Genomic DNA, 23,502 nt, shown 5'->3' on the forward strand with positions numbered 1-23,502 from the left:
ATTTATTGGAACGCTCTATAGCGGGAAGCTTTTAGTCTTTCAGTTCAAATTTAAAATAGACTTCAAAAATTGACCCTGAGAGAAACAAAAAAATTCCCACATTCTGACGACCCCCCCACCCCTAACTTGGCTAGCAAAATGTTTTCCCCAGAACACTGAGGACATTACTATAGTAGGGGTGAGGGTTTTTGACACATTAAATCAACCTATTAGCTTTTTAGATATGTGGTTAAATTATATTGTTGTTCACCCATGTTTTCATGTTGTAGGGGGAAAAATGGCGCAACAGAAACAGCTTCCTACAGTCAGTTAACTTAGGATTTATTTTTTATTTTTTTGGAGGGGGGGAATGATTTGTTTCTTTAGCTGGTTATTTTACTTACTAAAACATTATATATATATATATATATATATATATATATATATATATATATATATATATATATATATATATATTATTTTTTTTATTATTATTTTTATTTCAAATAGCCACTTGATTTGGGGTTTTCACTAGTCATTTCTGATACAGCTCTACATTAATGACGCATCCAATTACCGACATAAACAGAGACCATCCTAAATATCTGTGTGACATGGTGCTATTCTGGTTCAAATATTTTCATCCCACTTTTTATTTTGAGAGTCAAACCGGCTGCACCACCCCCTCATTTTGCTGTTGACAAAGGCTTGTTTGTCTGCTCAAAGAAGTATAAACACCGTCAGGTTATCCTTACTTTTGATTATTATTATTATGCGTCGATCAATCGACGCGTCTATAACGTGTGAGATTGATTGTAACAACAATATGGACAATTTAAATAAACATTGATTATAAGACACATTTTATCCATTTCCGCTTTTCATTATGAATTTGATTATTAAAAATAATTATACATTTATTTGTTCTGTCATTCGGTTTTTCCTATTTTTTAACATTTATTTAATTGTTTATTGGTTAAATCGTGGCCCTCGGTGCCATCTCACGTCAAGCTCCCTTTCAAAGTTGGCAACCCTGGGTTGGTTAGACGGTACGAAATGACCGAGGCAGAGCCACAAACAACACGCCTTGGTGCATTTCCCAGCATGCAGCTCGCGTGGCGACGTTCGGGTCACGTGACACCGCCTGTCAACAGGCACTGCTGGCCACGGGAAGCAGCTGGACGCGTCCGAGTCATCGCTTCATATTTAGAAAAGTCTTGCTTTTTCTCGGACTCCTCTGAGCGTCATGACCGACGGGACAGGTTCCGCGTTTGACGGAGGAGAAAGTTAAACTTAGCTAGCCTAGCATTAGCTCAGTGTGAACGAGGCTAGCGCTGGAAGTGCTAGCAGCAGTAGTTGGACCGCTTTTAACTCTGAAAGGGATTTTTTCCCCCTCACTTAACGCTGTCTGACCTACACTGTCACGCGGGTCAGAGCGACTAAAACACCGGTTCTTGCATGTTTTGCTTGCTGCAAAGCGCCCAGCTAGGAGCAGGAGAATGAGCGACCACCTTCCACCGAGAAGTGCTCAGCTTGAGGTGGCCACCAGCTGACCGACCGACCGACCGGCTCTCCGCAGGGGGGGGGGAGACCCTCTTCGTCCCGTTGCAATGGCTGCTGTGAGTGGCGGGGACACGCCGGGAGGGGGGGCTGGAGCCGCGGCCAACGCGTCCGCGCCATCCTCCAGCCCGGCGCCGGGCACGGCCGCCCGGGGCTGCGAGAACGGCGCCCTGATGGACAGCTTCGGGATCTTCCTGCAGGGCCTGCTGGCCGTGGTGGCGTTCAGCACGCTCATGTGTGAGTATGGATACCTGACACCGGCTGCGCCCCTCCATCCAGCAGCGCCCACTGCCTTAATGCAGCGCTGCATTGATCTCGGCTTGGCTGCACGAACACCAGGCACACGAATAAAAAAACAATCAGGAAAACTTAAAACGCTAACATTGACTTTCACTCTAACTGCATCTCGTTTATTCTCCCTTTTTATTAAATTCTTCTACGTCTTTGCTGCCCCATCATAAATCCTGCAGCTGTGAAACACCCTCTTGGCTTTCTTGCTCTAGTTTTCTCTTACAAACATGTCTAAACTTTAAGGCGTGAGAAGCGAATCAAGAAAACAAAAAAAAAAGGCTTAATCTTACCTCTTTGCTCTATGGTCAAGAACATTGTTGTTAGGTTTAAGATTGTCTCAGAAAAGTATTTTTATTTTAACAGAGGAGAGGGTTGTTGTTTTTTAACATATAGCGCTTCCCCATTTTCACATTTCGTCGTTTTACCTTGAATTTCAACGTATTTCGCCGGGATTTTCTCCGAAAGGCCAACCCAAAATACTGTGTATAATTACTTTTGAACTCTCTTTCTTTTTAGAAATCTTAACTAAAACGACCCCCACAGAATAACGATCTCACCACCCTGTTCCACAGCGAAGGTGGTGTGTGCTGAGTTCTTTGAGCTGTTGCATTTCTACTAAACACGATGCTGCTTCTCGGCCCAAAAGTTACATTTCGGCCTCATCAAGGACTTCCTCCGCGCCACAAAGACCGGATTTGTTGAGTGCACGGCTAACCGATGCCTTGGTGACACATTCCTCGACCCGAGGTTGTGCATCTCTGTAGCTCCTCCAGAGTCACCGTGCTCCTCTGGCTCATGCCCCCAGCCTGGCCAGGTTGGCCTCGCTCCGTTTTCAGGTGATGAATTCAGACCTTGTTCCTCTCCACGACGTTCTCCCGGGCCCGTGTTGCTTGCTCTGCATGGTGCCGCCTGTTCCCCAACGTTCTCTCGATTTTCATTTTGAAAGGAGAAAAAAAACAACAGACGAAACGTTTTTTTTTTTCTTCAAATCCCCGATTAAGCTCTCCTGAACGATCGCCTAAAATCCCGCAACTGCGATCGCCTAAAAATGCAAATTAGATGCATTCAGGTTTGATTGTGACAAAGCAGGAAAACTGCAAGCGACGGGGATTAGAATAGAATAGAATTCAACTCTATTGTCATTGCATTGTCAGAAGTACAAAGCAACAAAATGTGTTCTCTGCTTTTTAACCCATCCCCTCGGGGAGCAGTGGGCTGCCACTGTGCGGCGCCCGGGGAGCAATCTGGGGTTAAGGGTCTTGCTCAGGGACCCAGAGTGCCGGCACTGGGGATCGAACCGGGTACTTGCTCTAACCACTCGGCCAACACTCCCCCATAGGATTGCCTTGAGCTTCAGTTCAATGCTTCCTTTTAAAGTTTTAAATTGTAAATTATTGCAGGCAGAATTAAAATACTTTGGACAGTTGCATTGCAGGTCCTCCTCTAAACTGGGGGTCCAAAGGCGCTCTGAAATGCGTCCGTATTTCAGAAACACGTCACATAAACTGGATCTTTTAAGAATCGAGCCCAATCTTCCTTCGTCAGAGAGATCTCTGATGCTTTTTGCTGTTTCCAGCTCCAGCTATTCTGACCTAAAAGTCAGATGGTCCAGAATAAACAGCTGCTGTTCATTAACCGGACGGTGAATTTTTCTTTCCTTTTTTTCTGTTTCTAACTATTTGGGTAGAAGGGAGAAGTTGAGACTTCTGCTTGCGCTCGCCGCACACCCAGCTGCACTTGGCAGGGCGCCTTTGGTCTGAAGTCAGCGTTGAGATCACAAACCGAGGTCGTCGCTCTGAGTCCAAGCCTCCGCGTCCGAAAGACGCCGCTAACTCTCTGTTCTCGTTTACGAGACACAACAACTCCTGGGGCGCTTTCACAAAAGTCAGATTGCTCCTTTTGTGTTCAGCTTGCGTTATCACAACCCTTCTACTATTTACTATTTGTCTTCAGAGAGGGAGGAGGAAAAAAAAAAAACCATCGCTGCAAAGAAGAGACTATTGTGAAGAGAGGGCGGAGCGTGTCGGGCGTCTCATTGCTGTCAGCTGCAAGCCTGTTTGCTCAACGCCGCTGTGGCGTCTAATCGCTTTTCATTACTCCACCATCAGCTGTTGTTTGTTGTGCCGTAGACTGCCATGACGCATTGGACAAAGAAAATGATACCTAGGCGTACACCTGATGTGAGAAACTATATCATTAGGAATCATTGTCTGTTGTTCCTCTTCTGTTTTTTTTTTTTTTTGATTTGGCCCTGTTGACACTATGTCTCGTTTTCAGCTCATAAAACAAAAAAAAGTAGTAGTTTGTTTTTGTCTCTTGGTTGACTGACACCATGGTGGCTTCCCTCTGGCTGTAACGTACGCTTTTCTCTGTGTTCTGTACAGTAAAGCGCTTCAGGGAGCCCAAACACGAACGCAGACCCTGGAAGATTTGGTAGGTCAGATGAGCCGACTCAAACTCTTAAGTCTTTGTGGCCGAGGCATCGCCGCCTTCCAGCTAACCCGCCCGCCTCCCCCGCAGGTTCCTGGACACCTCAAAGCAAGCGATCGGCATGCTCTTCATCCACTTCGCCAATGTCTATTTGTCGGACCTTACAGAAGAGGATCCCTGCTCGCTGTGGGTGTTTTTTTTTTTTTGTTTTTTTTCTGGAAACCCATCACAAAGAAAGCGTTTCCAAATAAGCATTTAGGAGGTGCTGACATGTTTTTTCTTTTTGTTTTGTTTTTTTTCCTGTCTCCCAGATATCTCATTAACTTCCTGTTGGATGCCTCCCTGGGCATGTTGCTCATATACGCAGGAGTAAAGGCCGTCAGTGCTATAGTTGAATGGAGACAGTGGGACTCTCTGCGTTTTGGGGAATATGGTGAGGCCAGCCTGTTTGCTCTGTGCCTTTTGCAGAGAAAGCGCTTTCTAAGCCCCTTATGTCCAGTAGAGGGCAGTAGTTGCTTTCTGTTTTCAAAGTGAATTCTTCGAATAACTTAGCAGAGTGTTTATGTCACCAGAAAAATAAACTCTGACATACCGCTACTAGTTATCATTCCCAATTGAATACTAAATGTTTTTCTTTTTTTTTTTTTTGTATTTACTCTGCTATGGTTTGCGTCCATCTCTGTGTAGGAGAGCCAGTGCAGTGCACTGCATGGTTTGGCCAGTGTGTCCTCTACATCCTCATCATGATGTTTGAGAAGGTTCTGATGATGTTGGTCCTTCTTATCCCCCAGTGGAAGAAGGTAAGGAAGACGTTCACCCGTGTATTTGACACCTTTCTCTAGGGTCACTTGTTTGTCCAAGATGAGACAAGTACAGCGCCTTGAAAATGCGTTGAGGCCCATAAAACTTTTACACGCGTTGTCACCTGGCGACCACAGACGACTTTCTATTTCTTTGTAATTTGGTGGTAGACCAACACAAAGCCGTGCATAATTGCGTAACGGTAGGAAAATGATACACGGTGTTCAAATTTCTTCGCAAAAAAACTAAAAATTGGTAATTGGCGTTCATTTTTATTCACCCTTCTTTACTTTGATGGCCCTAAATAATAGTAACCTGAATAGTGCATTTTAACCACGGGTGCATCATTTCTGTTCTGTGAAGGTCTTAGAGGTTAGTTAGCGAGCAAGTGCTAGCTACTAAGGCTACGTTCACACTGCAGGTCTTGATGCTCTCTTCCGACTTTTTTTTTGCGAATTCAGATTTTTTTTTTTTTTTTTTGAGGCGGCCGTTCATGCTACTGTTGAATTCGACCGCCATCATACTTCTGTCTGAGCGGTTCAAGACCTCATAGCGACCCGCATGTGCAGATAATGGAAGATGTCACACAGCAGTGCACTGTTTACGAAAGTAATGGTGACTGTAATTGTAATTCTAGTAGTGTTAAATAAAGTTTTGTTTAAAGGAACCCTCAAAACAAAAAAGAAAACAGCAGATAGCGGCCGGCATCTCTCCTTGTTGTTATGAGAGCTAACAATATTAAAACCACATCACAGAAAGGTGATATTAACAATGACCTATGGAGCGCTAACTGCTATTACTGTGTGTGGATGTTTAGTGAGAGACGGATAAAATGCGACATGACCGTTCAGACTGCAGACGCTTTGAAAAATATGCGATACGTGTGGAAGTGGCACTAGCCGGATTTTTTTGGGGGGGCAAAAAGATCTGATTTGGGTGGCCTTTCCCTGCAGTGTGAACGCAGCCTAAGGCATGAGCCTTCACTTAAATTGAAATCTATTGGCAGGAAAGAGTGTTAAGAGTCAGATGTGCTGGGTAAAATGAGTGTTAAGAGAACAGATAATGGGGTCCTGAAACCCGTTGCCTGTACTTGTACATAAAAGCAGAAATCCTGCTGGGTCCTTCATTCACTACGCTGATGTCTCAGCTTGTATTCGTTGTCTCACTTTACATTTACCACCGTCCTTAGTATGATTCCCTCTCTGTGTTTTATCGCCACTCGTTTAACGCTGTCAGTAGATGCAACATTACGGTGATGCCTATGTTTTATTTATTTTTTGTGTGTGTGTGCGTCCCAGCTGGCTCTGCTGAATCCCATAGAGAATCCTGACCTGGAACTGGCCATCGTCATGCTCATTGTCCCGTTCTTCGTCAACGTGAGTCTGCTTATGCTCGGTTCTGCATGTAGGTCACACAATGACCTCGGTCACTTTCTGTTGGTAACTTTTGGGTTTTGTGTGTGCCGTTTGGTTTAGGCCCTCATGTTCTGGGTGGTAGATAACTTCCTAATGAAGAAGCACAGGACAAAAGCAAAGCTGGAGGAGAGAGATGAGGACTCTCGGGGGAACGGCAAAGTTCGCTACCGACGAGCGCTTTCTCACGATGACTCGGAGTCAGAGGTAAGTCTGAAAAACAAAACAAAAAAACGACAGCACAGCAGCTGGCTACGAGAATGACCACACTTTTGAAAATAAGTTTCCCGTTGTTACAAAAACCCCTCTAGCTTATCAGGTTCCTGGGATGCCTGCTATGTTATTGTAAAACATAGACTTTTCGATTTAAACTCTGTAGGTTATTGAAATCCATCTTTATAAACTGGTAATGGTTAACCTACTGTGCCATAACATGTCTATAAAGTTTGTAGGCCTTGTAAAGGCCTTTTTTGCATGTGGTGTTTTTTTTTTTTTATTTATTTATTTATTTTTTGCAGAGTTGGTCTAAAAACAGTTAAAAGAATTCCCCTCTGCAGCTTTTTTTTCTGCATTTCTGCAAAGCAGTTTCAGTTTGAAAAGCAGCGCTGACAAAAGGCAGCTTCATGGTTTATTCAGTTCCTTGCCGTTACCGCGGCCCACAGAGCGAGGCTTTGAGTGCTGATGTGGGGGAGGGGAGGCAGGGCCGTGTGAAGAGCAGACATTTAGTGTGAAGGCAGCTCTGCAGCGTGTGTGGGGGCCAGTGGCGCAATGGATAACGCGTCTGACTACGGATCAGAAGATTCTAGGTTCGACTCCTGGCTGGCTCGCTTCTATTTTCCACAAATCATTTGCGTGGCTGCAATACAGCTTTGTGCCTCTCTCAGAACAAATAATCTCCATTGCTGTTTTATCTGGCGAAGGAACACCTCACTAACACAAAACTGTAGTTAAATAACTATACAGGGAAATGACGAAAAACCCATCTTTGTATCAAAGATTGGAATATCAAAAAGATATTCCAATTTTATTGCTGCTATTTAGGGTTGTTAGTAGTCCAGCGTCTCTGAATAGGTGATTAATTGCCATATTTTTATTTATTATAAAAACTTTTATTTAAAACTTGCATCTTTTTAATCATCACTGGTTATGGTTGACGACTTTATGGTTGAACATGATTAATCTCCAGCATGCGTGTCTGGGTCAGGGTTTGATAAGCGCTCACTGAACGCCGTCCTAGTTATGACACAGCACTGCCACTTGGGGGCGCACTCTAGAAATAAATCGTGCCCTTTTGAATAGAATAGAATTCAATTTTATTGTCACTGTCACAAGTACAAGCAATGAAATGTGTTCTCTGCTTTTAACCCACCCCCTAGGGGAGCAGTGGGCTGCCATGTGCGGCGCCCGGGAGCGTTCTGGGGTTAAGGGTCTTGCTCAGGGACCCAGAGTGCAGGCGCTGGGGATCGAACCTGGTACTTGCATCCTTCTCTGAGTGCAAGCGCGCTGCTCTAACCACTAGGCCAGCACTTTGTTACAATGGTCTTATTTCTACTGTTGGTCCTGCAAAGACTGCCAATCATCTGCCTCATGGCCGAGTGAAACTACATAATAATTCTATCTGTAGGAGTGTCCGTGTTATTTATTGCTTTTCTTCGTCGCGTTTCCTCTGTGATTTAAAATCAGCTGTTTTCCTGCCCTCCCAGCTTGTTGAAAGGTATGACCAGTGAGCCATTGACCTACGCTTATCATGTCCAAAGGCCAGACCAGGGGTCAGCTACCTCAACAACTCCAAGAGCCATTTTTGCCTTTAGTCCAACAGCTAAAATTTTTTTAAAGCTACAAAACCTACACGGCTCTTTAAAAACAAGAAAGCTTGTTTTAATAGTACCTACTATATGAAATTTGTTTGGATTTTTCATTAAAAGAATAAAAATGTTTGTTTTACCCTTAAAAATATATATAATGGAAGAAATTACAAGAATAAACAGAAGAATAGATTGCTACTTTTTATTTTTTTTTATTTACAAGACCCCTGCGGTGTATATTAGTCCTTTTGGGTTTATTGGTTGTTTACAATATGTGGGGATGAATGTTCAGTGATTGTGTGGCTAAATGCGGATTGTTTTTTTTGGTTTTTAAGAGAATACAGAGGCTTAAAACCATGGTCATTGTTCAGTGGGACGCTAACAGGTAAAGTTTGTTCTTTAAAAGACCTTTTCAAAGGATCTTGGATATGAAAAAGACACAGGGGCGAGCTCTAAAACTGTTCCAGCTAATATTTTTCCATCTTCCTCAGATCCTTTTCTCCGCAGACGATGAGATGGACGAGTCGGATGAGGACGACGTCCGTCGACTCACTGGGCTGAAGACGGTGAAAAAGAAAAAGCTTCGTATGGGAATCCCTGTTTGATCAGTGCGGCCTCCCTCACTGCTCTTCACAGGTCCACCGACATTCCCCGTACCTCTACAAACTATCTTTTGGTCCTCTTCAAAGACTACATTCTCCTTGGGTTTCCTTCTCTGATCAATCCTGAGGAGTTGGTACTCAAAAGACTTTCGGGTCAGGACGAAAGAACAGTTTTTTTTTTTTTTTTTTTTTTTGTTTTGCAGGTTTCCACGGTTTTATGATCATTGCGGCATGTTGACGTGGCACTTGGAGACCCTGTTGTATTTGTAGTTGGATCGAAAAAGGAAGAATCCTATGAAGGACAAAGAGCTAAGCCTTATAGGAGACACATAACACTAAATGACTGACTGCTCTCATGAGTCTCGGATCCCTTCGCCTGGCGCCTTCTGGCCTTGAGGGACAGATATGCAAACTAACATGTCTGTCTAACATTTCCGTCTGTAACGTGCTACTTACATGTTTATAAGTCTTGATGTAAACTTCATGTCAGGTTTGTCCTTTTTGTCTTCTCGTGTAGATGTACCACCATGGCCTGTGTTATATAGAAACTCTGTATGAGTGGAGGTGCGGACATCTCTACGCTCCGGCACCTATGAACAGGCATCGGTTTTTTGGATGCAGCCTTTAATGCTTCCCAGCACGGCAGCAGACTCGGCTACCGTAAACCTTCTGAGGGATGCTGCTTCTGTCAAAGGGTCACTCAGTTCATGCAGTCCAACAACACTTTATGTTACAAACTACGACTGCAAAGAGCTTTCTAATGTCAGCTCAGCCATTGATGTCTGTCAGGGGACATTTAATGAGATACTCTCGTTTATTTGGATATTTTATACTTTGTTACTTTGTGTTGTTGAATGTTTTTTTTTTTTTACACATATATTCCGTTTTGTTTTGGATGTTCTTGGGCCAAAAAGGGGACTCTGCTTGCCTCCAAAGTGTTTTCCATTCCTGCAGAGACTTTACAGAGGAGCTACTTTCTTTGCACATGTTCAGAACTGATTAGTTATTGTCTTTTTGTGAGAACATTTTTTTTTTCTTTTTTCTTTTTTTTTTTTTGGATGGGATTCAAGGTCGATTTTCCCCCCCTTTACCAATTCGTATCTCCATGTCTTACTTGCCACACCTTGGCCTTTTGTCCCCGAAAAAACAATCCGTATCAAACAAATATGCTTATCCACTGCGTATCACTCAGTTCTTTTGGTATGCAAGTATTTTGATAAATTATGGAGATAAGTTGTAAAAATCTCCCATTTTAGTTTAGTTGTAAATTTTCTGTTGATCGTAAACGAGGTCCTATTGTCACTAATTGTGCTTTTTTTTCTGATCTTTGTTTGGGTCAGTCGACTCATTATCATCTCCCCCTCAAGCACAAGCCACATCAGAGCTCCTACAGTCATAAAAAGCATGGAGGATTATTTTGTTATTTTACTGGGCTGAACAAGTATGGGAAAAGAAAACTGAGTACGGGGAGTGAAATCTATATTTTTGAGCTTTATTCTTAATCCCTTTGTCGTTCCTTCCTCCTTTCGTTACTTGAGTTCTTCCTCCCCCCCCCCCCTCCCTCTTCCCTCTTTGTATCCTTCCTTCCTGTCTCTGTGCTTTCTGTAGGTTGCATGGTCAAAGCCTGCTCGCTGTATAAAATAATAGCTGCCATCAGCCATAGTCAACGTTTGCACTCCAATATTTTAAAATGGGACAAACTCTGGAAATTTGAGTGTGGGGAAAGTCTGGCATTTTGACCTAGAAAATGTGTAGCAACACTGAACAAGGAGCGACCATCCAGTACATATTTATTAGTCATATAACCACGTTATCTGATGCCGAACTGTAAGCAGATGATAGAACATTTCAAAACATCCCTAAGGCACGTACAAATTAGCTTATGGTCTGTATGAAGCATCCCAAGGCAGACTGCATCTTTTCATACACAACTTGTTTTTCTTTCGGGTAGAAAACTCCACAAGTATGAAATGGCGAAGGGGCAAAATGACCTGAACCCGTATATTTTTTTTAATTTAAATTTTTTTCTTCCTCTGCCTGTTTGAAGCAGCGCTCCAGCATGAAGCAGCATCTAGCGGGCTCTGATGTTCAGAATGTGACGTACTCTGACCTCTAAACTGTAAACGGCCGTGGACCAGACAGCCGAGAGAACGTATGTGTGAGAGATTTTTGTGTGGATGGCAGTGTTATGTTTCCCGGTATACCTGCATTTTCAAGCGTGGGATAAAAACGAGTGCCGGTCCTCCTGAACAGTAAACCGAGTTTCGTAAACTGTGAAAACTTCTTTGTCATGTTTTCATTAATTGTTTTGGCACATTGGCATGAAGTGACGGATATAAAGGTGAGAGAGCCTCTGCAGCTGATGGTTTATCGCTACAGCTCCTCTCCCTACCAGGACAAAGGTCTCATGGTACATTAGAAACTTAAATTATTGGATAATTACAGGACAAGTGATTTATCATGATAAAAAAATAAAGGATGTGATGAAGTCACTTATTTTTCTTCTTTTATTTATATTGGTGTTTTTCTTGTTGGTAAAACATTGAGTTCCAACTATGTAGAACCTAAATATCTGATCCTAGCACACTAAAATGTGACATGTTTACCATTTACATATGAAAAGGGGGGCAATTTGTCCAGAAATCAATTTTTTCACCACAGCCTTTTCCAAATATCTAATGTACAATTATCAAAGGGCCCAATTCATGTCATCTGATAAGTCATCTCTTGTTACCAGGCGCCAGTCCAATGCTTGACTGAAACAATACAAAGTAAATGTTTCTAAACTTAATTGCGTGACATGCTCAACGTTTTGCCAGTGCTTAGTCTCTCTTATATACGATGCTGTGGATACTTTTGTTTTTGACCCATTCACTCTTTCTCATTATGGACACAGTGACTTTAGTGGGCTGTGGTCATCTAGACACGCAGAAATATAATTATCGTCAGAGATGTGGCATCAGGAGGAGTGGAGTTTACGGGCCACACAAAATGCAATGATTGGGACTCAACATCAACACTTAGGTTTGGATCTGGAAATCCTGATGTTGAAGCTTTATGTGTGATCTGATAATGTTGACTTTTTATTGGAAGCTAAAGCCCAAAGGGGGTAAACATCCCCAGATGAGTATAAAAATACACAAGTCCTCTGTGTCTGTTGGAAAAGTGCACTAGACCCTACATAAAAAAAAAAAAGTTTATAAAGATAAGTATTTTCAAATTCTCCAAACAAAAATTTTATATTTGAGGGGAAAAGTGACACCTTCCCATCTTACATCTTAGTGGTTATGACAATACAGTTTACTATGCGACATATAATAATAATCATCTTTATTGTTATTGCAACGACATTTGTTCTCTGCATTTATCCCATCCCCTTGGGGAGCAGTGGGCCGCCACCGTGCGGCCTCTAGGGAGCAGTCTTGGGTTAAGGGTCTTGCTCAGGGACCCAGAGTGGCAGTCTGTGAGAGTTGAACCCAGAACCTCCGGGACCCAAGCCTAAGCGCAATGCTCTAACCACTAGGCCACATATTATGAAGGTGGTGTGTGCTTATATTCTAAGCTCTCTTACATCGTGGCACCAAGTGTGTCATTTAAAAAGCAGTGAGTCAGTTTGCCCGCCGTCGTATGGGTAACACCTTTATAACTTTGGAAGCTGGCATGAGTCATGACTAAGTAACACCCATTATTATTATTCCTTTAACTGTTTGCTCATTCGTGTTCACTTTAGATTTTGATTTGAACAATGATGCATTAAATGTAGAAAAAAACAATTTTCTATGTACAAATAAAACTAGTACAATGATTACCTTCCCCTGCTGTAAGTATAATTCAAAAGTTGAGCATCGTTTCTGATTATACAGCAGTTACACCCCGGTATTGTTGGTTCCTGTGTTAACCGTCCAGAAATGCTTTATACAAGCTCCCAACACCCAAAACACCCATTAACTGTGGCTTAGATCAAGTCGTGGCAATCCTGGCCTCTGAAGCAAGGAGGTGATCCTGGGCGGTGGGCCCTCTTCATTTTCCAGAATGATCAGCTGTTGGCCTGCGAACTTATGGGAGACCCACTCCAGCTGTACCATCCCTCACGTCACTCCTAATAATACACACTGACAACAATGTTTGGAGGGTCTGCCTGACTCACGGGGTGAGGACCAGCACTATATATAAAGTTAGGCTTGCTAGCAGAGAAGGCACACACCGAGCAAAACAACAACCAGCCCGTCAGAACAGAGACTCTGGAAGCAGCCGTAACCATGTCACAGGTAGGTTGTATCAGAAGTTTTGATTTTTAACTAACATATAATAGATAGATCACGCTCCCCTACAGATTTCAACATTGCGCTCTTGCTGTTCCACGCTTTCAGTCGGGCGAGGTGAAAAAGAAGAAGCGGCCGCCGATGAAAGAGGAGGACTTGAAAGGCGCTCGCAGCAAACTTGGCCTGAAGGGCGAGGTCAAAAGTAAGACCTATGAGGTCATGGTGGAGTGTGGTGAGTACCTTCTTTCAGCAAAGTAGTTTCACTCTGACGCATCAGGAAATTTGCACAGCATCATTGCAGGCCTTTTTTTTTTTTTTTTTAAACATGGTTTTCCCCTCCTCATAAGTGTGGTCTTTGTCCAGAAAGAGTGAGATGTTTGTTTTATACAAGGGTGACCGGCAAAGCTTAAAGATAAAAAAGGAGGAGGTAAAAAGCTGTTGGCGAGTTATGAAATATTAGCTTGTAAAAGTAGAGAAGTAGAAAAACAGAAATGTAAATAGGCCACACCCACTTTTTTTGAATCAACTAATGAAAACGTTAAAATGGGGAAATTACTAACTCCTTAATGCTGTAGACAGATAAATATTTCATCTCATCATTTATACTGACAACATTGAAAAAAAAAAAAAAAAAAAAAAGTACAGTTCCCTGACCGGGAATCGAACCCGGGCCGCGGCGGTGAGAGCGCCGAATCCTAACCACTAGACCACCAGGGAGACACTGACGGCACGCACTCACAAGTCTAATTGTTTCTATCAATAGGTGTTTTGAAAGTCAGTTTAAAAAGGTAAAAACAAGTCCGCTTATTTCTAAAAGTTGCGACTAAAAGCAGTCTGAGGTCACACCAGTTCAACCAGCCGTTCAAAGGACGGTAAACAAACCAGATTGTACATTATTATTTCGTGACACAAACAAAATTACCTTAAACAGGGTTAGTTTCTTGCCATTTGCCACAACAGTATGTCAGTTCTGCCTCTACCTGGACATGACTCGCGGCGAAGTTCCGCCCTGATGTTACAGAGCGAACTCTGTCCTCTGGACGGCTTCTTGGTCCGACGGACCGTTCTTCTTGTTGAAACGTTTCTCTTCTTCAGTCTGAACGAACCAGACTGACAGCAGGTACTCGTTAGACTAAGCGAGAGAAGAAGAAGAAATAAGTCACGTTTCAACAAAGAAGAACCGAGCTGGAGGACCTACTGAACTTTTTTTGGACTATAAATCAGGGATTCCCAACCACTGATCTGTATTTATTCACTGGATTGCTAATTTGGCCGAAAAACTGAAGTCACTGGACGCCATCTTGCTACTCCCTACTCTCACAGAACCCCATACAAGCAGTTTTCTGGCTGTGTGAAAACGTTTCATACAGTCAGTGGATGTGCTAACACTACCAAGTACTAGGAAATTAGGTGCTGAAATATTTTACATGTTTTATATATATATATATATATATATATATATATATATATATATATATATATATATATATATATATATATATATATATAACATGCAAAATATTTCAGCACATGATGATAAAATAAAAGTACATGGCATTTGACATTTTAAAAGTCTTAAGCCCCCCCTGAACATGAGAAAATCATCGTTGTTTGATGCTGTAGCGCACGTATTCCCTAGTTACTGGGGGAAAATAGGGAGTACCAATATGGCGGCTGGTGGCTTCAAAGCAACTCGTTCTAACAGCAGGCTATAAGCAATCCAGTGAATAAATAGAGATCAGTGGTTGGGACCCCCTGGTGGGTCACGTGATGATGTGATGTTGATATGCTAAAAAGATTTTGTAATAAAAATGAAAAATCATTCTCGTAATTTTACAACTTTATTCTCTTAATATAATGACTTAATTCTCACAATTTCCACACACAAAAAGTAACTCCCTCCCCCAGGTGTTGCCTCTCCCAATCAGCTCGGAAAATTCTGCTGAATGTCCCTCCTTTCCCTGAACAGATGCGATGGGAGCAGACCCAGGCTGATAATGTGCAGAACAGGGAGTGCTACACATCATCACTCTGGCATGCCAGATTAGGCTGAATTTGTTAACTGTCCCAAATCATGCAATTTTCTTTTACGTATAAATATCAAAGACATTGGAAAATAAATGATCATGTCATGGTTTTCAGGTGACGAGTCCACATGCAGATACGATCGGGAGGCAAAACACAGTTTTAAGATGTTTATTATAAGAAACAAGCAGATCTAAGGACGGGACTACGGGTGAGTCGGCTGGGTCAGAACGTCAAGGCTGGCGAGTCTGTAAGAAAGAGGAAGTCAGAAACTCTGAAAGTTGAACCAGGGGAATAGCTAGAAGTGCGCTGCTTACCATTTAGCCGGGCGGACCTAACCGGGAAGAAGTAGCGTTGGGAATACTCTATGATTCTACTCAGCTGGAGTTAGGCGGCTGGTGGCTGAGGACGGCTGATGTAACTGGCGAGGGATCCTGAGCGAACCTCGTCGGCAACGGTTGACAGATGGATTGACCAGAGTGAATGCAGAACCAGCAGGAACCGGGAGAGGGGAACTCAGGCCTCGCTGGGTAACATCCAGGAAGTATGAGGGGAGCGCCAGAGCAAAATCTGAGCAGGCGGTTCTGCTGGTCTGTTTCTTCGGAACGAGACGTCAAGACGGGTGAGTGCATCCAAGCACAAAAATCTGAGGCAAACAGAGATCCAAAAATTAGTCAAAAAACGAAGAGCAAAAACTCACAAGCTGGTGTCCGAGCGTAGGGACAGAGGCCACGTCGTACCACGACTGGTTAAGGCTCTGGCGTCTTCCATCTGTCAGCGCTCTGCTTAAGAAGCCAGAGGAAGCCGCCTGCAACGAGCTGCAGGTGTGGGCCACGCCTCCTCAGCCAACCAGACACACCTGTGGAATAGAGTTAGAGTAGAGCAGCACAGAGAATCCTGACACTACTCCCCCCTCAACGGCCGCCTCCTGGCGGCCCAGACGAAGAGGTGCTGGGCTGAGTAGCCCAAAAATCTGAAATCAAGTCCTTATCCAAAATAGTAGCTGCGGAAACCCACGAGCGCTCCTCAGAGCTACGACCCTCCCAGTCGACGAGGTATTGGTGACCCCTACCTCGCCGACGGGCATCCACAACCCTGAGAACCCGAGGGTTCTGACTGTCCTGGGAGGGTGGAGGGGGTCCGGAAGGAGGGCACAAGTTGCTGTCCAAAACGGGCTTGATCTGGGACACATGAAAAGTAGGGTGTACTCGGGAGTGAGGGGGGCAAACGTAAACGGACAGTGCTCGGGTTAATCACTGTCTCTATCTCATAGGGACCAGTGAACCGGGGAGCAAGCTTCTTAGCGGATGGATTGGACAAAACGTCTCTGGAAGATAACCAAACCTTCTGACCGGGGCGATACTGAGGAGCTGGTCGGCGGTGCTGGTCGGCAAACCTCTTGCTCCGCTCTGCGGTGCGAGTGAGGGCAGTGATGGTTGATCTCCAGATGTCCTGGCAGCGAGCAATGTAGTCGTTGACGGATGTGAAGGGAATCCTGAGTTCCTCTGTGGGTAGAAGTGGAGGCTGATATCCCAAAGCAACCTCAAAAGGTGAACGTCCAGTAGCTGAGGTGATGTGTGAATTAAGGGCATACTCCACCCAGGGCAAAAACTTGTTCCAGTCGGAGGGTGAAGATGACGTAAGACAGCGGAGAGTAGTTTCTAGTTGCTGGTTCATGCGTTCAGTTTGGCCATTAGTCTGAGGATGATATCCAGAGGTGAGTGTATAACGGGCACCCAGAGCAGAGCAAAAGTGCCGCCAGACCTGGGAGATAAACTGAGGACCCCGGTCAGAGAGGATATCAACAGGGATGCCGTGAAGTCTGAACACATGTCTGATAAGAAGCTGAGCTGTCTGGAGTGCGTTGGGTAATTTGCGGATGGGAATAAGATGACAAGACTTAGAAAACCGATCAACTACCGTCAAAATAGTTGACATACCTTGGGACAATGGGAGACCGGTAACGAAATCAATCGCTATGTGGGACCATGGACGTCTGGGGATGGGAAGAGGATTTAACAAACCGGAAGGTGGCTGTGTAGAAGACTTATTCTGGGCGCAAACGGGGCAGGCGAGAACATATTCTCGAACATCCTTCGTCCATGAAGGCCACCAGAATCGCCGGGAGACCTGGGACTGGGTTCTAAAAATGCCCGGATGGGCGGAAAACTTCGTGTCATGACTCCAACGTAGAACCTCAGGACGAACAGACTGGGGAACGTACTTAAGCCCAGGTGGCCCTGTACCTGGGTCCGGGTCTAAGAGTTGGGCCTGTCTGATTCTGTCCTCCAGATCCCAATGCAGCGCTCCAACCGTACAGGTGGGAGGAAGAATCGGTTCCGGCTCCCTCTCTTGTTCAGAAGATGTAAACAGACGGGACAGTGCATCAGGCTTGACATTTCTGGAGCCGGGTCTGTAGGTGATGGTGAGGTTGAATCGAGAGAAAAACAAAGACCAACGGGCCTGTCTAGAGTTGAGTCGACGGGCTGACTGCAGATAGGAGAGGTTCTTGTGATCTGTCCATATTATGATGGGCTGCTCGGATCCCTCTAACCAGTGCCGCCACTCCTCCAACGCTAGTTTAATAGCTAGTAGCTCACGATCACCTACATCATAGTTCTGCTCTGCTGGTGATAATCGACGGGAGAAGAACGCACAAGGGTGCAACTTACAGTATATCTCCGACTGTTGGGACAAAACCGCTCCCACCCCGGTATTAGAGGCATCGATCTCTAAGATAAACTGTTTGGCTGGGTCGGGGTGAACTAGTATGGGAGCCTGGGAAAAACGGGCCTTAAGTTTACTGAAAGCCTCCTCGGCCTCTGGACTCCAGACATAAGGTACTTTGGGGGAAGTGAGAGCATGTAAAGGAGATGCTACCTGACTATAGTTCCTGATAAAGCGCCGATAGAAGTTAGCGAAACCAAGAAAGCGTTGGAGCTGTTTGCGCGACTCAGGAACAGGCCATTCCACCACTGCCCTTATCTTTTCTGGATCAGACTTCACCTGTCCGCCCTCTAAAATCAGACCAAGAAAGGAAACAGAAGACTGGTGAAAATCACACTTCTCGGCCTTAACAAATAAGCGATTCTCTAATAATCGCTGGAGAACAAGACGGACGTGTTGTTTATGTTGTTCTAGGTCACGAGAGTAAATCAGGATATCGTCAAGATAAACGAAAACAAAAACATTCAGAAAATCCCGAAGGACATCGTTCACTAATGCTTGAAAAACTGCCGGGGCATTGCACAAACCAAAAGGCATGACTAAGTATTCAAAGTGACCTAGCGGGGTCTTAAAGGCCGTCTTCCACTCATCCCCCTGTCTCACCCGAACCAAATGATAAGCGTTGCGCAGATCAAGTTTAGTGAAGATCTTAGCATTCTGGACTGGTTCGAGGGCTGAGGATAATAGAGGGAGCGGGTACTTGTTCTTAACGGTTATTTGGTTAAGCCCTCGATAATCGATACAGGGTCGAAGGGTTCCATCCTTCTTACCAACGAAAAAAAACCCCGCGCCCAATGGGGAGGATGAAGGACGGATTAACCCCGTAGCTAGAGATTCCCCTATATACTTCTCGAGCGCTTGACGTTCTGACCTGGAGATGTTGTAGAGCCGACTCACCGGTAGTGGAGCCCCAGGCAAAAGGTCAATGGCGCAATCGTAAGGGCGATGTGGGGGAAGTGAACAAGCCTGAGTCTTACTGAATACTCTCTGAAGATCGTGGTATTCCTCCGGAACTAGCGATAGGTCAAGAACGTCCCCAGATTCTGTCTCAGGGGAAGGGGTAACAGATACAGGACGAGCGGACTGTAAGCAACGAGAATGACAAGCTGGAGACCAAGATTCTAATCGGGACTCGGCCCAGTTAAACTGCGGGCTGTGGACACTTAACCAGGCTAAACCCAAAACAACGGGTGAACGCTTTACAGGGAACACAAAAAACGAAAGTTGTTCCCGGTGGTTACCCGAAACTATCACTACTAGAGGTCGAGTGCGATGGGTGATTAAGGTTAAACTCTGCCCATCCAAGGACGACACCCGGAGAGGCTCGGGTAAAGGTTCGACCGGCACACGAAGCTGATCCACTACGGTTTGGTCAATTAGGTTGAAGTCCGAACCGGAATCAACTAGAGCCGAGACATCGAAAGTATCCTGATCAAACATTAACGTCACTGGTAAATGTAAGCGAGAAAGAGATGGCGCCTTAGTTACTACTCGGGGGCTAGAACTATTAACGTCCACCGTTCTCCCCGTTACGAACGGTGGACTGGATCTTTTGGCCGAACCGGACAATCCTTAAGGAAATGACCTTCCCCTCCACAGTATAGACATAAGTTGCCCGCGAAACGCTGTTGACGCTCCTTATTGGTTAAACCAACCTGGCCCAACTGCATGGGTTCAGGAGGTGATGGAGCGGACCGCGGTTCCCTATGGGTGAGCGTGGAAGGGGTGGATGATCGCATGACTTGGTTCTGTCTAACTCGGCTCCGACTACGTAGCCGGGTATCCAACCGGATGGCTAGCGCCACAAAATCCTCAAAATCCCCGGGTTCCTCCACCCGGGCTAATTCATCCTTAAGGGACTCATCAAGAGCCTGAAAAAATACTGCCTTTAACGGTCTAGGTTGCCAATCCGCCGCTGCGGCAACCGTACGAAACTCCACTGAGAAGTCAGATACGCGTCGACCGCGCTGTTTTAACGAAAGGAGATGACGAGACTGATGAGCCGAATCTAACTCGGGCGAAAAAATAGTCTTAAACTCGGTAACGAATTCCTGAAAAGTAACCCCGAATGACTGACAATCAGGGAATCGAGCCTCAGCCCAACTAAGTGCTTTACCTGTTAGGAGTCGTAGTACATAAGATATCTTAACCTCATCTGAGGCGAAAGTCTGGGGGGATCGGTTAAACACCAGTTTACACTGGAAAAGGAAACCTCCGCAACTCCCATGGTCACCAGAGAATTTCTCCGGACTAGGTGACGCGCTCTCAAGTGGCGGAGCCCAAAGCTGATTATCAGTGCTCGGAGCGACGGGAGGCGGGGTGCTAATGTTTTGAGTGACAGGCGACGTCATCGCGGAAGTAACTGTGTCCATGAGCTGGCTAAACTGAGCGGCTAATCTATGAAGCTGCTCCTGTGTTGAATTTACGGCTAAACCTAGCGACTGCATCTGCTCTTGCTGTGCGGCTAACTGCCGCCCGAACGTATCCGCTGGACCTTGGTGGCCAGAGCCTTCTTCTGTCATGGTTTTCAGGTGACGAGTCCACATGCAGATACGATCGGGAGGCAAAACACAGTTTTAAGATGTTTATTATAAGAAACAAGCAGATCTAAGGACGGGACTACGGGTGAGTCGGCTGGGTCAGAACGTCAAGGCTGGCGAGTCTGTAAGAAAGAGGAAGTCAGAAACTCTGAAAGTTGAACCAGGGGAATAGCTAGAAGTGCGCTGCTTACCATTTAGCCGGGCGGACCTAACCGGGAAGAAGTAGCGTCGGGAATACTCTATGATTCTACTCAGCTGGAGTTAGGCGGCTGGTGGCTGAGGACGGCTGATGTAACTGGCGAGGGATCCTGAGCGAACCTCGTCGGCAACGGTTGACAGATGGATTGACCAGAGTGAATGCAGAACCAGCAGGAACCGGGAGAGGGGAACTCAGGCCTCGCTGGGTAACATCCAGGAAGTATGAGGGGAGCGCCAGAGCAAAATCTGAGCAGGCGGTTCTGCTGGTCTGTTTCTTCGGAACGAGACGTCAAGACGGGTGAGTGCATCCAAGCACAAAAATCTGAGGCAAACAGAGATCCAAAAATTAGTCAAAAAACGAAGAGCAAAAACTCACAAGCTGGTGTCCGAGCGTAGGGACAGAGGCCACGTCGTACCACGACTGGTTAAGGCTCTGGCGTCTTCCATCTGTCAGCGCTCTGCTTAAGAAGCCAGAGGAAGCCGCCTGCAACGAGCTGCAGGTGTGGGCCACGCCTCCTCAGCCAACCAGACACACCTGTGGAATAGAGTTAGAGTAGAGCAGCACAGAGAATCCTGACAGATCAGATAAATAACATTTAGAAACTTGCTCCTAAGCGTCTTCCTCCACTCTGGCCTTTTGTTCAGCTGCTTTACTTTTCTTAGTGTGCTTGACCTGGATGTGCAGTCTCTGGGTTTAGGTACCTGAATAAAAAATATGTCTGTTTACCTGTGTTCAGAGCGCATGGGGAAGGCGGCGCCATCTGTGTTCAGCGGCGTGAGGACAGGAACGGAGACGGTTCTTGCCAAGCCTGCCGCTCCCAAAGATCCTTCAGCTAGTGTGTTCAGCAAGTAGCCACGGAAGTAAAGGAAGCAGCACTAAAAGAGAGAACAGCCGTTGCAGTTTTTTATTTCTCTAACTTAGATGGCAATAAATGTAAAGCGTATGAGTGAATATTTGTGAAATATGAGAGGGATGAATAAGCTTGTTTTGTTCAAATAGTGTATTTTGATATAAATGTTTATGCTCTTATGTGCTTTTTTGTATTTGCCTGTCTGCCAGAATGACTTATTTTATGTTAAAATGCAGTTCAGATTTGTGAATTTTAAAAAGAGGCGTTACTGTTCTGTATGCTGTTCTGTGCTCTTTTTGTATATGCCAGTTTAATTATTTTCTTTGTCATCATGCAGAAGGCATGTGCCGGTATTATGTTTTTACCATATAAAAACCATGGATAAAAATCCTAGTTTCATGGTATGACCGTAGTAACGCAAAATTGTTTAACTAAAATATGAAATAACAGCACATTTTATTAATCCTAAAGTAATAAAGCACATAGATTATTAAAATTATGTTATTTGTCACATTCATTCATTGTTGTTCTTTTCTGCTCTTATTCAATCACTCAACTTTTATTTATATAGCCCTTTACAACACACAAGGTGACCAAAGTGCTGTCCATAAAGCAAACATCATAAAAAGATTATTTAAAACATGAAAAGGAAACACTAAATAACATGAAAAATATGACACTCTACAACTGAATGTTAAAAGCCAATCTGAATAAATAGGTTTTAAGCTTGGCCTTAAAAACGCCAAAATCAGTAGTAGTACGAATGTCCGGAGGCAATTTGTTCCAGAGCCTGGGTCCAGCAAACTGAGAAGGCCCGATCACTCCAGTGTTTCTTCATAGGGACTTCTAAAAAGAGCTGGTTTGTTAACCTTGAAGGAGCTATAAGTGAGATATTTACTGTAAAATCAACCTAAATAATTCTCATTTGTCACCAGGGATGGAAGTAACATTATCTCTAAACAATCGGCCCTCTCCATTAATAATGTCTTAGTCACATTTTTCTCCTTTCAAAACTTGAGGTACGGTCCGGAACTACTGCGACTCAGAGTGTAGCCCGTGTTTACTTCCTGGTTCCTGAACGATTCTTTGAGATTCCCAAAACAGAGCGCAGCATTTGGCATTTAATGTTGACACAAGAGTAGCAGCCTGCTAACATGGAAGCCAGTAAGAGATGCAGACCAGAAACAGAACAGAATACAACATCACATACCTGTCCTGTGTAAGTAAAAATTCACAACAGCAACACACCTTTTAAAAACGGCATATTAGATTGTAGTGATTGGCAAGCTGTTGTACCGATTTGAGCCAAAAGGTGTCAGTATGACTTATAGCTCCTTTAAGGCCCAGGCAGGGTTCCGAACATATAGGAGTTAAGACAGGTATGGATGGGCAGGAGCATCAAGGGCTTTAAAAACAAATAGCGAGTGGTTCAAAACAGTCAAACACTGCAGTGTGTGAAACAGTCTGGTCTGATACTGCTGCAGCTCAGTGCTCAGTGCTTTTGCAATGACAAAAAGTTGTCAGGGTAAACTCCATAGCTGTTGAAGAGGTGAAACTTGAACGGCAAGAACCTTGGGACAGGAGGCTTACTGACGGGTTGGAGGAGCAATAACACTCAAGACTATGGGCAAATGGTCAGAGATGGGAATCCCAGAGATTTCAACAGGTGACACAGACAGCCCATGTGAAATAATCAGGTCCAAAGTATGCCCAGCATCATGAGTTTTTCTTTAAACATGATCTTCCCCTCTTCATAAGTGTGGTCTTTGTCCAAAAAGAGTGAGATGTTTGTTTTCTACAAGGGTGGCCGGCAAATCTTAAAGATAAAAAAGGAGGAGGTAAAAAGCTGTTGGCGAGTTATGAAATATTAGCCTGCCTTGTAAAAGTAGAGAACTAGAAAAACAGAAATGTAAATGGGCCACACCCACTTTTTTGAATCAACAAATGAAAACTTTAAAACGGGGCAATTACTAACTCCTTTTTAATGCTGTAGACAGATAAATATTTCACCTCATCATT

At 44.5% G+C, this 23,502-nt stretch overlaps 1 protein-coding gene and 1 non-coding gene across 3 annotated transcripts; both read left to right on the plus strand.

Moving 5' to 3' along the window:
- Nucleotides 1-1,549: 1,549 nt before the first annotated feature.
- On the plus strand, nt 1,550-21,994 carry stimate (STIM activating enhance). 2 transcript variants are annotated; one of them, XM_036151830.1, is made up of 10 exons: nt 1,550-1,776; nt 4,215-4,263; nt 4,351-4,446; nt 4,572-4,693; nt 4,948-5,060; nt 6,360-6,437; nt 6,537-6,680; nt 8,770-8,877; nt 13,251-13,374; nt 21,370-21,994. In XM_036151830.1, the coding sequence occupies exons 1-10, from the start codon at nt 1,590-1,592 to the stop codon at nt 21,483-21,485; spliced, it is 1,137 nt and encodes a 378-aa protein (XP_036007723.1). In that variant the 5' UTR covers nt 1,550-1,589; the 3' UTR covers nt 21,486-21,994. The 2 variants fall into 2 exon arrangements, with proteins under 2 accessions (XP_036007723.1, XP_036007722.1); XM_036151829.1 differs by lacking the exons at nt 1,550-1,776; nt 4,215-4,263; nt 4,351-4,446; ... (3 more) ...; nt 6,537-6,680; nt 8,770-8,877 and adding an exon at nt 13,038-13,148.
- On the plus strand, nt 7,228-7,300 carry trnar-acg. Its single transcript has one exon. It is a non-coding gene; the product is annotated as a tRNA-Arg (tRNA).
- Nucleotides 21,995-23,502: the final 1,508 nt, after the last annotated feature.

Source organism: Fundulus heteroclitus, chromosome 20 (assembly GCF_011125445.2).
Source record: "Fundulus heteroclitus isolate FHET01 chromosome 20, MU-UCD_Fhet_4.1, whole genome shotgun sequence".
NCBI lineage: Eukaryota > Metazoa > Chordata > Actinopteri > Cyprinodontiformes > Fundulidae > Fundulus > Fundulus heteroclitus.

Coding starts and splice junctions, on each gene's coding strand:
- stimate (XM_036151830.1), top strand. CDS start 1,590: ATGGCTGCTGTGAGTGGCGGGGACACGCCGGGAGGGGGGGCTGGAGCC. Junction 1,777..4,214: donor GGCGTTCAGCACGCTCATGT/GTGAGTATGGAT, acceptor TGTTCTGTACAG/TAAAGCGCTTCAGGGAGCCC. Junction 4,694..4,947: donor TCTGCGTTTTGGGGAATATG/GTGAGGCCAGCC, acceptor ATCTCTGTGTAG/GAGAGCCAGTGCAGTGCACT.